Here is a 13,931-nt window from a genome sequence, read left to right as displayed (position 1 = left end):
AGGTAAGTAATTTGGTTGATGTGGATTATATGTACTGGATCAATACCCACTAAGAGCCATCACCTTTTCTTTTTCTGAATCAAACCCATTTATATCACTTTTTTTGAAATAAAATACTGCTCGTAACATTATTTCAAATCATGATATAATACATTCAAAAGAATAGATGAAGGAGAAAGGCTTCATTCATCCAAACCTGATACAGAAAACAACAGCTCTTACAAGAACATGAATACACAGATTCACAGATTTTCTAGCAAAAACCATAGGGACATCATCAATCTCTGATAACAGGTTATCAATATATTGAACTAAAAGATCCAAATGAGAGAAATCGAAGACACAAGTAGTTATAGCATTCACAAGCAGAGTATCCAACACAACAAGATGGAACTCACTTGACTTGGGGTAAAGGAGAACCTCTCTTGCTGCTAAGGCTTCAGCAATAAGGGGATTGAAACTGCCTTCCCGATAAACCTTACCAACGTGAATAAAATGGTCACAATGATCCCGTAAGACCCGACCCAATCCTACACCTTGACCTTGTAAAGGAACGGAAGCATCAAAATTACATTTGACATACCCAACAGGAGATCGAGACCAATGTGCAGTAGAATAATCAGTAGAGGCATGTGCAGAAGGAGCTACACTAGAAACATCATACGCAAGTGACCATTCCATATAAAATGAATTAACAAAATGGATCACTTCAGTTGGTATGAGATTTTTTTGCCTCCATACAATATTATTTCTATTGTACCAAATTTCCCACAGAAGCAGAAAACACCTATTCACTTTATCCTCATCACAATGATTTAATAAATTAGATAACCGACTTGGAACCAATACTTCATCAGTTGATGGTGAGAGCCCTTCTGAAAAGCTCAGATAGCAGCTGAAACAGAATAAGCGAAAAAAAGATGTGAAGCTAACTCCTCATGCATATTACAAATTGGACATTGAGAGGAAACATTGACTGATTGCTCGCACAATTTAAGCCTCATCGGAATAACATCTCAACACAGTCTCCAAGGAAATTCTTGGACCTTTCTCGGTACCTTTGCTTTCCACAACTTCCCCCATAAAAATTCTGGGAAATCAGGATACACAATACTATCAGGAGGGCGAGAAGACAACACCCAGTAACCACTTTTAACAGAATAAGCACCCTGATTCGAGTGAACCCACATCCAAGAATTCATACAATATTTACGACTGAGAGGAATACTTTGAATTACTTGCACATCTATATCATCAAACAAAGAGGTAATACGATTCATGTCTCATGAATGTGTGACTGGATGAATTAATTCCTGAACAGTCAAATTATCTAATCTAATAACTGGTACAGTTGAAATAAATGTGTTGGTTGTGCTTTGAAGCCACGGATCCTGCCAAATTCTAGTAGTAAGACCATCACCTATACGACGACACACACCCAAGCTAAGCAAAGGTTTGGCAGCAATAATGCTTCGTTAAATATAACTAGAATACTCCCAAATCAGCTTCCATAAAATGAGAATTTGGAAAATACTTAGCTTTAAGAATTCTAGCATTAAAAATATTGGATCCGTAAGTCAACGCCATACTTGTTTGTCCGAAAACCCAACCCACCAGCATTTTTCCCAACACACATTTTCTCTCATTTCATCCACCGGATCCCGACTTTATTGATTCCATTGTACCACTAGTAATGATTCATTAATCTCTCAATTTGATGGCAAATATCATTTGGCCAAAGGAAACACTCGTGACATAAGAAGGCAAAGCTTGTCCAATGATAGGCAGCGTGGAAACCACCAAAAACTTAGTGAGAATGGTAAGTAGATAATCCACATAGATCAGATGTAAATTAATTATATTGAATAAATAAAATAATAATAATAATAATAAAATAGAAATTTTAAATGTAGAAAAGTAAAAATTAATTCAAAATAAATAAAATTAATTAAAAAAATAGTTAAACTTAAGAGAGAAAATGAAGATGAGAATTATTTAGTCAAATGATTAATTTTAGTTTCAGTTTTAGTGATCGATCACACGTGTGGAGATAATTTTAAATTATTTTATTGATAAACCAGTTATACATATTGAAAACGGTTCAAATATCCAATCATTTTTTAGATTTTAAACTAACTAAAAACGTTCGTTAGTTTGTTCTAATTCTTGGATAACCATAGGAGAAGCTCCTAAAGTTTAATCTAATTATAACATTAAAAATGAGAAGGACTTGATTTTAACTAACAAATGCGAGACGTTCGGTTCATTTAACTTAGATTAGACAATTCTTTAAAAAGCCCTTACGTAATATAATTCACTATTTATTTTAGTTCAACTAAAAAATTACGAATTTAATTAACCTGAATAGCAATATATCATTCTATTAATTGAGTAATGATGCCTTAATCGAACAATCAAGAGAATAATAATAAGCAACAAAGATGGAAATAATATAAATATCAATAAACATTCAAGGAAACAATAGAATGACATAGATCGATAAACTGAAATCTCAATTATCCTTTAACTGAAAAGAATGATTTAGCCACATATGTTTATAGCTGAAACACAATGAGAAAAAGAGTGTTTTCAGTCTTCTAAAGTTAATTCAGAACGAGAGATGATTCTGTATATCAGAATGTTATCTTTATATAATATTAGAAATCCTAACTCAATCTAAATACTAGTAGCCAAAATCAAAATCAAATTTGATGTATCTTGGCAGATGAGGATTATATATTTGTGTCTCGAATTTAAAATTGGACTCTGATTCTTCTTCGTCAATTATATTATACCCATAACGTAATCCATAATAAAGTATATTTAGGAGTTGGAGTTCAAGCATGACTCTACTTCCTTATCCTTTTGTCTTTCCATTTGCAATATTAATCAAGAAAGCTTTAAGACTATGTCACATAAATCTATTTGCATGCTTAGTCTTATGGATATTCATGAGAGACTTGGACACGTTTCTGTTAATAAACTAAAATAGATAATTGGGGTCAGTTATGGCGGGTCTGAAAATTTACAGTGTGAACTTTGCCATTTGGCAAAGCAGCCTAGGCTTCCTTTTCTTGGGAGTCACAGTTTAAGTTTAAAACCTTTTGATTTCCATATGGACATCTGGGAGCCTTATAGAGAGGAATCCTTGGCTGGAGCAAGGTATTTCCTTACTATTGTAGATTATCATACCAGGGTACTTGGACCTTTATGATGCAATTCAAAGGTCAAAGTACACATTTTTGTCCAAGTTCTTAAGATAATAAAAATCCAATTTAGTACTGAAATTAAAACTATAAGAACAGATAATGGACATGAATTCTTGAGCAAAGAATACCAAAAACTATTTGAAAGTAGTGGTATTGTTCACCAAAGGTCTTGTCCTTACACTCCTCAACAGAATGGAGTAGTGGAAAGAAAATATATACATCTCCTTGATATTGCTAGGGCTTTAAGTCTTCAGGGTAGTATGCCAAAAAGATTTTGGTTTGAATGTATTTTAACTGCCACTTACCTTATAAACAGAATGTCTATAGTCAGTTTTAATTGACAAAACCCTTATGAAAAGTTGTTTAAAAGAACACATGATTACACTCACCTAAGAAAGTTTAGTTGTTTATGCTTTGCAATTAAAGTTAATCCCCATAAGGACAAATTTGACTCAAGGTTGATTAGAGTTGTTATGATAGAATATGCAGAGACACATAAAGCATACAAACTATATGATTTATAGGCTAGTGCCATCTTAGTTAGCAAAGATGTACTTTTCTGTGAAGTCACATTTCCTTATGCACACATTAAAGTCCCATATTCTTCTCTTATACTTCCTATTCCTATTACTGAGCCTGACATGAATGATAAGTTCACTAAACTTTTTGATCCTATTATAGCATGAAACCATAACACCCCATCCACCTCTCCTTCTCACACATCTCCACCTCCTTCTCTTGTATAAGTCAAGAGATACACTAGAGTTAGTCACAAGCCTACTTGGTTGCCAGACTATATTAGTTTTCCTTCTACTATATCACAGTCCACTTCAAATATATGCTTTAACCCACATCATCAATCTTTTATTCATAATATAGCTACTATTCTTGAGCCATCTACTTATGCACAACTTGATGCTCAGTGGATTGCAGCTATGCAGCAAAAGCTGCTAGCTCTAGAAAAAAAGGATACCTGAGTGGTTACTAACTTACCCAAGGACAAGAAAGCCATTAGGAGTAAATGGGTTTATAAAGTAAAATACAAATCCAATGGTGAAGTTGAAAGACTTGAGGCATGTTTAGTTGCCAAAGGTTATAATCGAATTGAGAATTTGGACTATAAAGATAAGTTTTCACCTATTGCTAAGCTTACCACTGTTAGGATTCTCATTGCCTTAGCTACTGCAAAGTAGTGGTCTATTTTTCAACTTAACATCAATAATACTTTCCTCCATGGTTATTTGAATGAGGAGGTTTACATGTTACCCCCTTAGGATTATCATAAGGCCCTTCTTGGCCAAGTTTATCTGCTTAAAAAATCCCTTTGTGACTTAAAATAAGCTTCAAGACAATGGAATATAGAATTTACTAATTTTCTCATATCTTTAGGGTTCTCTTTGTAACGACCCAAAAATCGGATCGGTACAGGCGCTAGGGTTCAGATAGGGGTGAGCATTCGGTCGGTTCGGTTCAAAACCGAACCGAACCGAAATAACCGAAAACCGAATTGCAGAATTTTACACAAACCGAACCGAACCGAATAAGAGGAATAACCGAATCGAACCGAACCGATTTGGTTCGGTTCGGTTCGGTCGGTTCGATCGGTTCGATTCGATTTTTAAAATTTTTTTTTCACATTCATTCTAAAATCCAATTAAAATATTTTAATTTTAATTTTTATAAATAAAAAATCAATATTGGGACTGGGGACGGGGACGGGGACGGGGACGGGGACGGGGACTGGGGACGGGGACGGGGACGGGGACGGGGAGCGGGGACTGGGGACGGGGACGGGGAGCGGGGACTGGGGACGGGGACGGGGAATGGGGACTGGGGACCTGGGACTGGGGACGGGGATGGGGACGGGGACGGGGGCGGGGAGCGGGGGCGGGGAGCGGGGAGCGAGGACTGGGGACGGGGACTGGGGACTGGGGACAGGGGACTGGGGACGGGGGACGGGGACGGGGACGGGGAAGGGGACGGGGGCGGGGGCGGGGGCGGGGGCGGGGGCGGGGGCGGGGAGCGGGGAGCGGGGAGCGGGAAGAGCGGGGAAGAGCTAAAACCGACGTAGTTTAGTGATTTCGGTTCGGTTCGGTCTGATCGAAATTTTTGAATCTAAAACCGAACCGAACCGAAATCACCGATTTTTCAAAAAATTAAACCCGAACCGAACCGAATTAAAAATAAAACCGAACCAAATTTTTAGTTCGGTTCGGTTCGGTCGGTTATTTCGGTTTAAACCGAATAGTGCTCAGCCCTAGGTTCAGATCGACTTAAGGTCGCCGGAACCCGTAGCAAGCCTACTATACATCCTGTTACACCTGATAAAATCCCATACATGATCACAAGATATAACAAAAACATAAACATTCCATGAACTAAGGCTCGACCTGTGCATGCATCGAAACTGAAAATATAAAAGCCATACTAGAGCACTCATCAAATGCTCCAGTATGGTAAACATCACATGCCTCAAGGTTAGTTCAAACATAACTCATAATTAAAACTTTTACATGAGGATCATGTAAACAGGGATTACAAGGACAAAACACTAGGGCAAAGCACAATTCTAAAACCATAAAACGATACATGTCCACAACTATTCTATTACAAAGGACTATACCAGCAACTCAGCCGACTTTTCCGAGCTAACTCTGATCCTGCAAACCTAGGGTTAGGGGAAAGGGATAAGCTACAAGAGCCTAGTGAGCAAAACATAAAAACAGTTCAATGAATATATGATCGAATGAAATGCATCACAATACAAACAATTCACATCAAAATGGATTTGTCACCAGTAACCCTCTACAAGTTCCAATAGTGCCAGGCCCACAACGGGTGCTCCTCAGGACTTCCTCTTAAACATATCATAACATATCCATAATGCCAAGAGCGTAGAATGGGCAGCCCTGGTCTTTCCATATCTGTCATAACATATCATACTCGAGGGCTAGTGGGTCATCCAACATCCATCCACAACAACAGTAGATTATGCAATGTATCATATTCATGATTTCTCATGCAAATAACTTAATACATATACATGGCATTCATGATGCATGAGCATGCTTAAAAAGTTTGATTTCTTTAAAATGATATATCAGTTCAGTTCTACTCACCTCTGGCTGACGCTTGCCTAACACTGACGTAGTTATTTCACTGCAGGCCTCTACGATTTCCCAGATCTGATCCTACACAGGTGGACTCAAATGAGGGACCAAACATAACCTTTACAAGACTCTAAACAACTCCCTAAGAACCCCCTAAAACATAGCAAAACATGCATATAAAGCAAACAGAAAAAGGCTGGATAGGGGATTTTCGGCGGCAGATTCGGCGGCCTAAACCCTTTCACAGATCCAAAAGTCCATACTTTTGGGGGCAGTTTAGGCAGCCAAAAGGCTGCCTCTACCTGTAATACCCGGCTAGACTCCGGTATCGGAATTCCTACCGTCCGGTGGAATCTCGGATGTCGGAGACCTCTAGAAGGGTAGGACCATGCTTTCTTAGAATGTTTTCATGTTTTTAATGGTTTTAAAGTATGAAACTAAATGAGTTTTTGCATGAAAATAGCATTGGAGGAAAACCCAGGTTCGGCCGCCGAAAGTCAGGTTCGGCCGCCGAAAGTCAGGTTCGGCCGCCGAACATGCATGCGTTTTGGAGGCACGTTAGGCCCCCGAAAACATGAGTTAGGGAAGTTCAGGTTCGGCCGCCGAAAGTCAAGTTCGGCCGCCGAACATTGCATGGATGCGGAGGCGCATTCGGCCCCCGAACGTGGTCTGGCCAGCCACCTATAAATGGGGCACTTAGCCGAAATGGGCGAGCTTTCTCCCATTTTCGGCCACAGCAAGCTTCCGACCTTCCCTTTGCAAATCTTGAGTTCTTCCTCCAAATCTCTTCCATTTTTCTTGAGTTTTAAACTCACATTGCAAGTTTTGAGCATTTAAACCAAGTTTTGGAGCTTTGGGAACTCAGGAGCTCATTTTCGTGGATCTCCAAGTTTAGGTCGTCTCCCTCTCGATCTTCAAGAGGTAAGAGCCGATCTTAAGCTCCTTATGTGTTTTAAATAAGTTTTATGCAAGATCTAAGGGGTAGAATGCATGTTAGGGTATATGATGAACCTATGGGTTTTTGATGACTTTTTGAACAATGTGGCATGTTTGTGTATGCTTGAAGTGTTGTAGTTGGGGTATTTGATGTTTTGAGGCCCCTAGGAACGTGTATGCTTGTTTTGGTTGAGATATATGCATGATTGGTGAGTTTGGAGGCGAAAATGCACAAAGGAGCCAAGTTTCTGCCCTTTGGCAGAAACCAGGTTCGGCAGCCGAAGGCACTTTCGGCCGCCGAACATGGCTGGGGAGGCAGGCCTTTCGGCTGCCGAAGTTGCCCCCGAAAAGAGACTTTCGTCTCTGTCTGGCACTTTCGGCCGCCGAAGGTGCCGCCGAACCTACCTGAGTTTCGTCTCTGTCCAGGACTTTCGGCCGCCGAAGGTGCCGCCGAAAGTGCCCTGTTCAGCCACTTCATGCATATCTCTATGTGATATTTTCAGGATGTTTTAGGGGGTTTTTGGTGGATATATTAGAGTTATGTCTATGTATGTTTGGTCCCTCATTGGAGTCCACCTGTGTAGGTTCGGACCCGAGGAACCAAGGACCCCAGCAGTGAGCCAGCTGCTACAGAGTTTGTCAGAGTCAGCCAGAGGTGAGTGGAACTAAGCTTAACATTTTAAATTAAGAAATCAAATGCTTTTATCATGCTTCATGCATCATGATCATATTATAGGTTGTTTGCATTAGAATCCACGACTATGCCGCATTGTATTGTTGTGATAGATGATAGTGGATGGACATTAGGATGATTCATTAGCCTTCTATATACGAAGTCCTGTGGTGCCCATAATAGGGCCGGGCAATACGAAGACCTGTGGTGCCCATAATAGGGCCGGGCAATAACTCCGAGTACGAAGTCCTGTGGTGCCCATAATAGGGCCGGGCAATACGAAGTCCTGTGGTGCCCATAATAGGGCCGGGCATGGAGTTGAGGGATTTTTGAATCAGTCCATCCGTGATGTGATTTGTTTGTGCAGTAACGCATTTCATGATAGCATGTTTTAAATATTCTTTTTATAGTTCTACTCACTGGGCATCTAGCTCACCCCTCTCCCTAACCCCCAGGCTTGCAGGTACGGGATAGATAGAGAAGGCAAGAAGAGAAAAAGTCATATGTATGTAATAGTTAGTTTGTGGACATGACAATTGTGTTATGATGAAATGTAAAAATATTCAGGATGTTATGTAATGAGGTTATTGAGGATAGAGTTGTGCTTGACCATAATATTGTGTTAATCCCTTTTGTATATACATGATCTTATGCTATGATGTTTATGTAAACTAACTCAACACAGGTTGTTTTGCCTTTAAGGCTTGATGAGATCCCACAGAGGGACTATGTTATGTTTATGATCAGAGTATGCACAGGTTGAGTTAGTTGATGACAGTATGTATGAAGAAAAGTTTTAATTTTTATGCATGTTGTTGATCATGTATGGGATTATACAGGTTTACAGGTTATATGTCAGGCTTGCTACGGGTCCCGGCGGCCTTAAGTCGACCCGGATCCTAGCGCCGGTAGCGGTCCAAATTTCCGGGGCGTTACAGAATGGTATCAGAGCCCTAGGTTCATATGGTCGGACCTAGAGTGTCGGGCTCATAGATGTTCTAGAAGGTCAAGCACAATAGGAAGGTCATGTCCACTAGGATAGGATGTGGAGTCCTGTCTTACATGATGATGTGAAATGCCATGATTTTGTGCATGTGCATTAATGATATGCTATGCTATGTGATGTATGTGATGAGGGTTCATGTGTGCCCACATGAACCATATGATGCTAATGTTTGCTTGTTATGAGCTGTTTTTCAGAGAATAGGATGAGAGGAACTCGTCGGTCTACGCGATTGACTGGAGTGCCACCTGAGGATGAGGGCACGAGCGCCCGTCCTCCTACATTGCCTAGGGCAATGTCTTGTAGAGCCAACAGAGAAAGAGTGTCAAGGGACCCTAGAAGGTCTTTTGATGCTAGCAGAAGGGGGACAGATAGAGGAGGAAGTTCTTCAGATGTGAGGGAGGTTATGGAAGAGGATTAGAGGAGGGATGGGAACCTGGATGTGAGCATGCAGGAAGAAGGGACAGGGGAGTCTCAGGGAGGCGTTCAGGCCTCGGGGTACGGTTTTCCACCCCATTATCCACCCTTCCCACAGGGTTCAGGGTATCCGATGGGAGGCACATCGGATTACTCCAGCTTTAACCCCTACCCTACCTACATGCCCTATCCACCTTTCTATCCACCTTACGCACAGTACCCAGCTTATCCACCCTCACCCTTCTATCCAAACCCGGCAAACCCCACCTCGGGGAATGCTGCACCTCCACCTCCACCACCTACAGAACCAGCAGCCCCAGTTACTCAACCTCCTAGACCTAGCTCAGTCGATGGGAGCAAGGTAAAGATGACAGACTACCTTAAGCTAGATGCTCCCAAATACAAGTCAGGGGATGACCCCTTTGAGTATCTGAGAGTAGTGAAGACAATAACTGATGAGCTAGGGGCAAGTGACAGCAGGGCCATTCAGATGGCAGGGTTCACTTTAAAGTGCAAGAAGGCACGGGAATGGTTCAAGTGTTATGTGGACCCGAGACTAGACGGTATGACATGGGAAGAATTTGCGAATGAGGTCGCTGGATGGGCTTTTCCAGACAGTTCTAGAGAACTGAAGATGATTGAGTTTGAGCAACTGAGGCAGTCAGAGCACATGAGTGTAGAGGAGTTCACGGATAAATTCTTGGAGCTATTGCCTTTTTCAGGGCAAGCTCTAGATTCAGATACGAAGAAAGCCAAGAAATATGTTATGAAGCTGCATTCCAGGTACTCCTCGTTAGTTCAGTCAGCTGAGAGAGAAAGTTTCCACACTGTGGTGGATATGGCTCGAAGAATGGAGGCAAGTGCTATAGTTGAGGGGTCAGTGAGGCAGTCAATGACCCAGTCTTCAGGGGTTAAGACCCCAAGCAGAGGAGGACCAGGTTTCTCTTCTCAGAGCTCAGGTAAGAAGAGGTGGGATAGCACCACCAAGAAGCCGAAGAAGAATAAGTTTTGGAACAAGTTGAAATTCGGTCTGGGATTTGGCGGTGACTCGAGCTCAGGCTCAGATGGTACAGAATGCCAGAGATGTGGAAGACCGCACAGGGGAGTGTGTCGAGCTGGGACTAATGCATGTTTCAGATGTGGACAGGAGGGACACATAGCTCGGGATTGTCCTAGAGCGCCTTTTATGGGCCAGCCCCAGCAGACAGCTTCTGGTAGTGTGGCACAGCCAGCAGTTCCAGCCCCAACTCAGGGCAGTGGCAGAGGTAGAGGGAGAGGGGCAGCCTCTTCTTCTGGTTCCTAAGGTGAAGGTCCATCAGCTCCAGTCAGGATCTTCACCATGACACAGCAGGAGGCTAACACATCCAACATCGTGGTGTCAGGTAATCTCGTCATTGGGTGTTCTGATGTGTATGCATTAATGGACCCGGGTGCATCTCATTCATTTATTGCTCCGAGAGCCGTTGAGAGGTTAGGTCTGATAGTCTCTGGGTTAGAGTGTCCCCTATGGGTCAGTGGATCCAAGTGTGACCCGTCAGTGGCAGTGTCAGTCTGCCAGTACAGTCCAGTTTTTATTGAGGGAAGATGCCTCTCCGCCGACCTTGTGGTTCTAGATTTGACAGACTTTGACGTCATTCTAGGGATGGATTGGCTATCTACCCATAGTGCTACCTTGGACTGCAGGGACAAGGTAGTCAGGTTCAGAGATCAGAACGGGTCAGAGGTCGTCTTCAGAGGAGACAAGAGGGGCACACCTAGAGGTCTGATATCAGCTCTTCAGGCTCGTAGGTTGCTTAGGAAGGGATGTCAGGGGTACTTAGCTCATGTGAGAGAGCTAGACAGTCAGGTCAGGGAGCCGGCCTCGGTGCCAGTTGTCAGAGAGTTTCAGGATGTCTTTCCTGATGAGCTTCCAGGTTTACCACCTGCTAGGGAGATAGAGTTCGAGATAGAGTTGATGCCTGGAACTAGACCGATCTCTATCCCTCCCTACAGGATGGCTCCAGCCGAGTTAAAGGAGTTGAAAGAGCAATTGCAAGAGCTGGTAGAAAAGGGTTTCATCCGACAGAGTACCTCACCTTGGGGTGCTCCAGTTTTGTTTGTGAGAAAGAAGGATGGATCCCTTAGACTTTGTATCGACTACAGACAGTTGAACAAAGTCACTACCAAGAATAGGTACCCATTGCCTAGGATCGATGATCTATTCGACCAGCTAGTCGGAGCGGGTTGTTTCTCCAAAATAGATCTAAGATCGGGGTACCATCAGCTAAGGATAAGGGATGAGGATGTGCCAAAGACGGCTTTCAGGACCAGATATGGGCATTTTGAGTTCCTTGTGATGCCGTTCGGGTTAACTAACGCCCCTGCAGCATTCATGGATCTCATGAACAGAGTGTTTAGCCAGTACCTGGATCACTTTGTTATTGTCTTCATAGATGATATCTTAGTGTATTCCAGGAATGCAGAGGAACATGCCCATCATCTGCGGTTGGTCTTACAGACTTTGAGGGAACATGGCTTGTATGCCAAGTTCTCTAAGTGTGAGTTCTGGCTGAGGAGCATTTTGTTCTTGGGGCATGTAGTGTCAGAGAATGGGATTGAGGTGGACCCCAAGAAGACAGAAACTGTGGCTAACTGGCCTAGACCCACTTCAGTGACGGAGATCAGGAGTTTTTTAGGTCTGGCAGGTTACTACAGGAGGTTCGTTCAGGACTTCTCAAAGATAGCAGCTCCTCTGACCAGACTAACCAGGAAGAATCAGAAGTTTCTGTGGACCGACCAGTGCGAAGAGAGTTTTGAAGAGCTTAAGAAGAGGTTGACTTCAGCACCAGTGTTAGCTCTGCCATCTAGTGATGAGGACTTTACAGTCTTTTGTGATGCGTCCCGTGTGGGACTGGGTTGTGTACTGATGCAGAATGAGAGGGTGATCGCTTATGCTTCTAGGCAGCTGAAGAAGCATGAGTTGAATTACCCCACACATGACCTTGAGATGGCAGCAGTAATCTTTGCACTCAAGATGTGGAGGCACTACCTCTATGGGGTAAAATGTGAGATCTTTACAGATCATAAGAGCCTACAGTACATCCTGAGTCAAAGAGATTTGAATTTGAGACAGAGGAGGTGGGTAGAGTTGCTGAGTGACTATGATTGCAAGATTCAGTATCATCCGGGTAAGGCGAATGTCGTGGCAGACGCCCTAAGCCGGAAGTCACTAGGCAGTCTATCCCACATCACGGCAGAGAGGAGACCAGTGGTGAAGGAGTTTTACAAGCTCATTGAGGAAGGTCTACAGTTGGAGTTATCTGGTACAGGTGCCTTGGTTGCTCAGATGAAAGTGACACCCGTGTTTCTGGAGCAGGTGGCTCAGAAACAGCATGAGGACCCAGAGTTAGTAAAGATTGCCAGGACTGTCCAGTCGGGCAAAGACAGCGAGTTCAGATTCGACAATAAGGGGATCCTCCGCTATGGGAGTCGTTTATGTGTACCAGATGACATTGGGCTAAAAGGAGACATTATGAGAGAAGCTCATAATGCAAGATACAGCATTCACCCCGGAGCCACCAAGATGTATCAAGATCTAAAGAAGGTTTATTGGTGGCCAGCGATGAAGAAGGAAGTGGCACAGTTTGTGTCCGCCTGCGAAGTATGTCAGAGGGTGAAGCTGGAACATCAGAAGCCGGCTGGAATACTTAACCCGCTACCTATTCCAGAGTGGAAATGGGAGAATATAGCTATGGACTTCGTAGTGGGGCTACCGGCGACGTCCAACAGATTGGACTCCATATGGGTGATTGTGGACAGACTCACCAAATCTGCTCACTTCGTTCCTGTCAGGAGTGGCTACTCTGTGGACAAGTTGGCACAGGTGTATGTGGATGAGATAGTCAGACTGCATGGGGTTCCTGTTTCGATAGTGTCAGATAGAGGGCCCCAGTTCACCTCCAGGTTTTGGCGGAGTCTGCAGAATGCCATGGGTACTAGGTTGGATTTCAGTACTGCCTTCCACCCCCAGACTGATGGACAGTCAGAAAGGACCATCCAGACTATCGAGGATATGCTCAGAATGTGTGTGCTAGACTTTGGCGGTTCTTGGAGGCAGCATCTACCTTTGGTGGAGTTTGCCTACAACAACAGCCATCATGCTAGCATCGGGATGGCTCCATATGAAGCTTTGTACGGAAGGAAGTGCAGATCACCTGTTTGCTGGGAGGAAGTTGGAGAAAAGGCCTTGGCAGGGCCTGAGTTAGTAGAGATCACCAGCAGGGTGGTACCCATAATCAGAGAAAGAATCAAGACTGCTGCAAGCAGACAGAAGAGCTATGCAGACGTCCGCAGAAGACAGTTAGAGTTTCAGGAGGGGGATCTGGTATTGCTCAAGGTGTCTCCAATGAAGGGAGTGGTTCGCTTCGGAAAGAAGGGTAAACTAGCCCCACGATACATCGGACCCTTTGAAATCTTGCAAAAGATTGGGAATCTGTCGTACAAGCTGGATTTACCTGCTTCGATGGAAAGAATCCATCCGGTTTTCCATGTTTCAATGTTGAGGAAGTTTGTGTCAGATCCGAGCAAGGTTCTTAGTGAGCCTA

General features: G+C 43.2%; 1 protein-coding gene across 1 annotated transcript; it reads right to left on the bottom strand.

Moving 5' to 3' along the window:
* Positions 1-186: 186 nt before the first annotated feature.
* LOC110627664 lies at positions 187-1,280 on the bottom strand. Its single transcript, XM_021774008.1, has 2 exons — positions 1,024-1,280; positions 187-895 (listed from the first exon to the last, which is right to left on the bottom strand). Exons 1-2 carry the CDS (start codon positions 1,278-1,280, stop codon positions 187-189), a joined length of 966 nt encoding a protein of 321 aa, XP_021629700.1.
* Positions 1,281-13,931: the final 12,651 nt, after the last annotated feature.

The sequence above is a fragment of the Manihot esculenta genome, chromosome 12 (assembly GCF_001659605.2).
Source record: "Manihot esculenta cultivar AM560-2 chromosome 12, M.esculenta_v8, whole genome shotgun sequence".
Taxonomy (NCBI): domain Eukaryota; kingdom Viridiplantae; phylum Streptophyta; class Magnoliopsida; order Malpighiales; family Euphorbiaceae; genus Manihot; species Manihot esculenta.
This window is presented reverse-complemented; position numbering and strand designations above follow the sequence as displayed.

Bases quoted from the DNA above. Each gene is read 5' to 3' on its own strand.
- LOC110627664 (XM_021774008.1), bottom strand. From the start codon at position 1,280: ATGAATCGTATTACCTCTTTGTTTGATGATATAGATGTGCAAGTAATT. The intron at 896-1,023 runs GTGTTGAGATGT...ATTCTGTTTCAG, and splicing joins CAAGAATTTCCTTGGAGACT to CTGCTATCTGAGCTTTTCAG.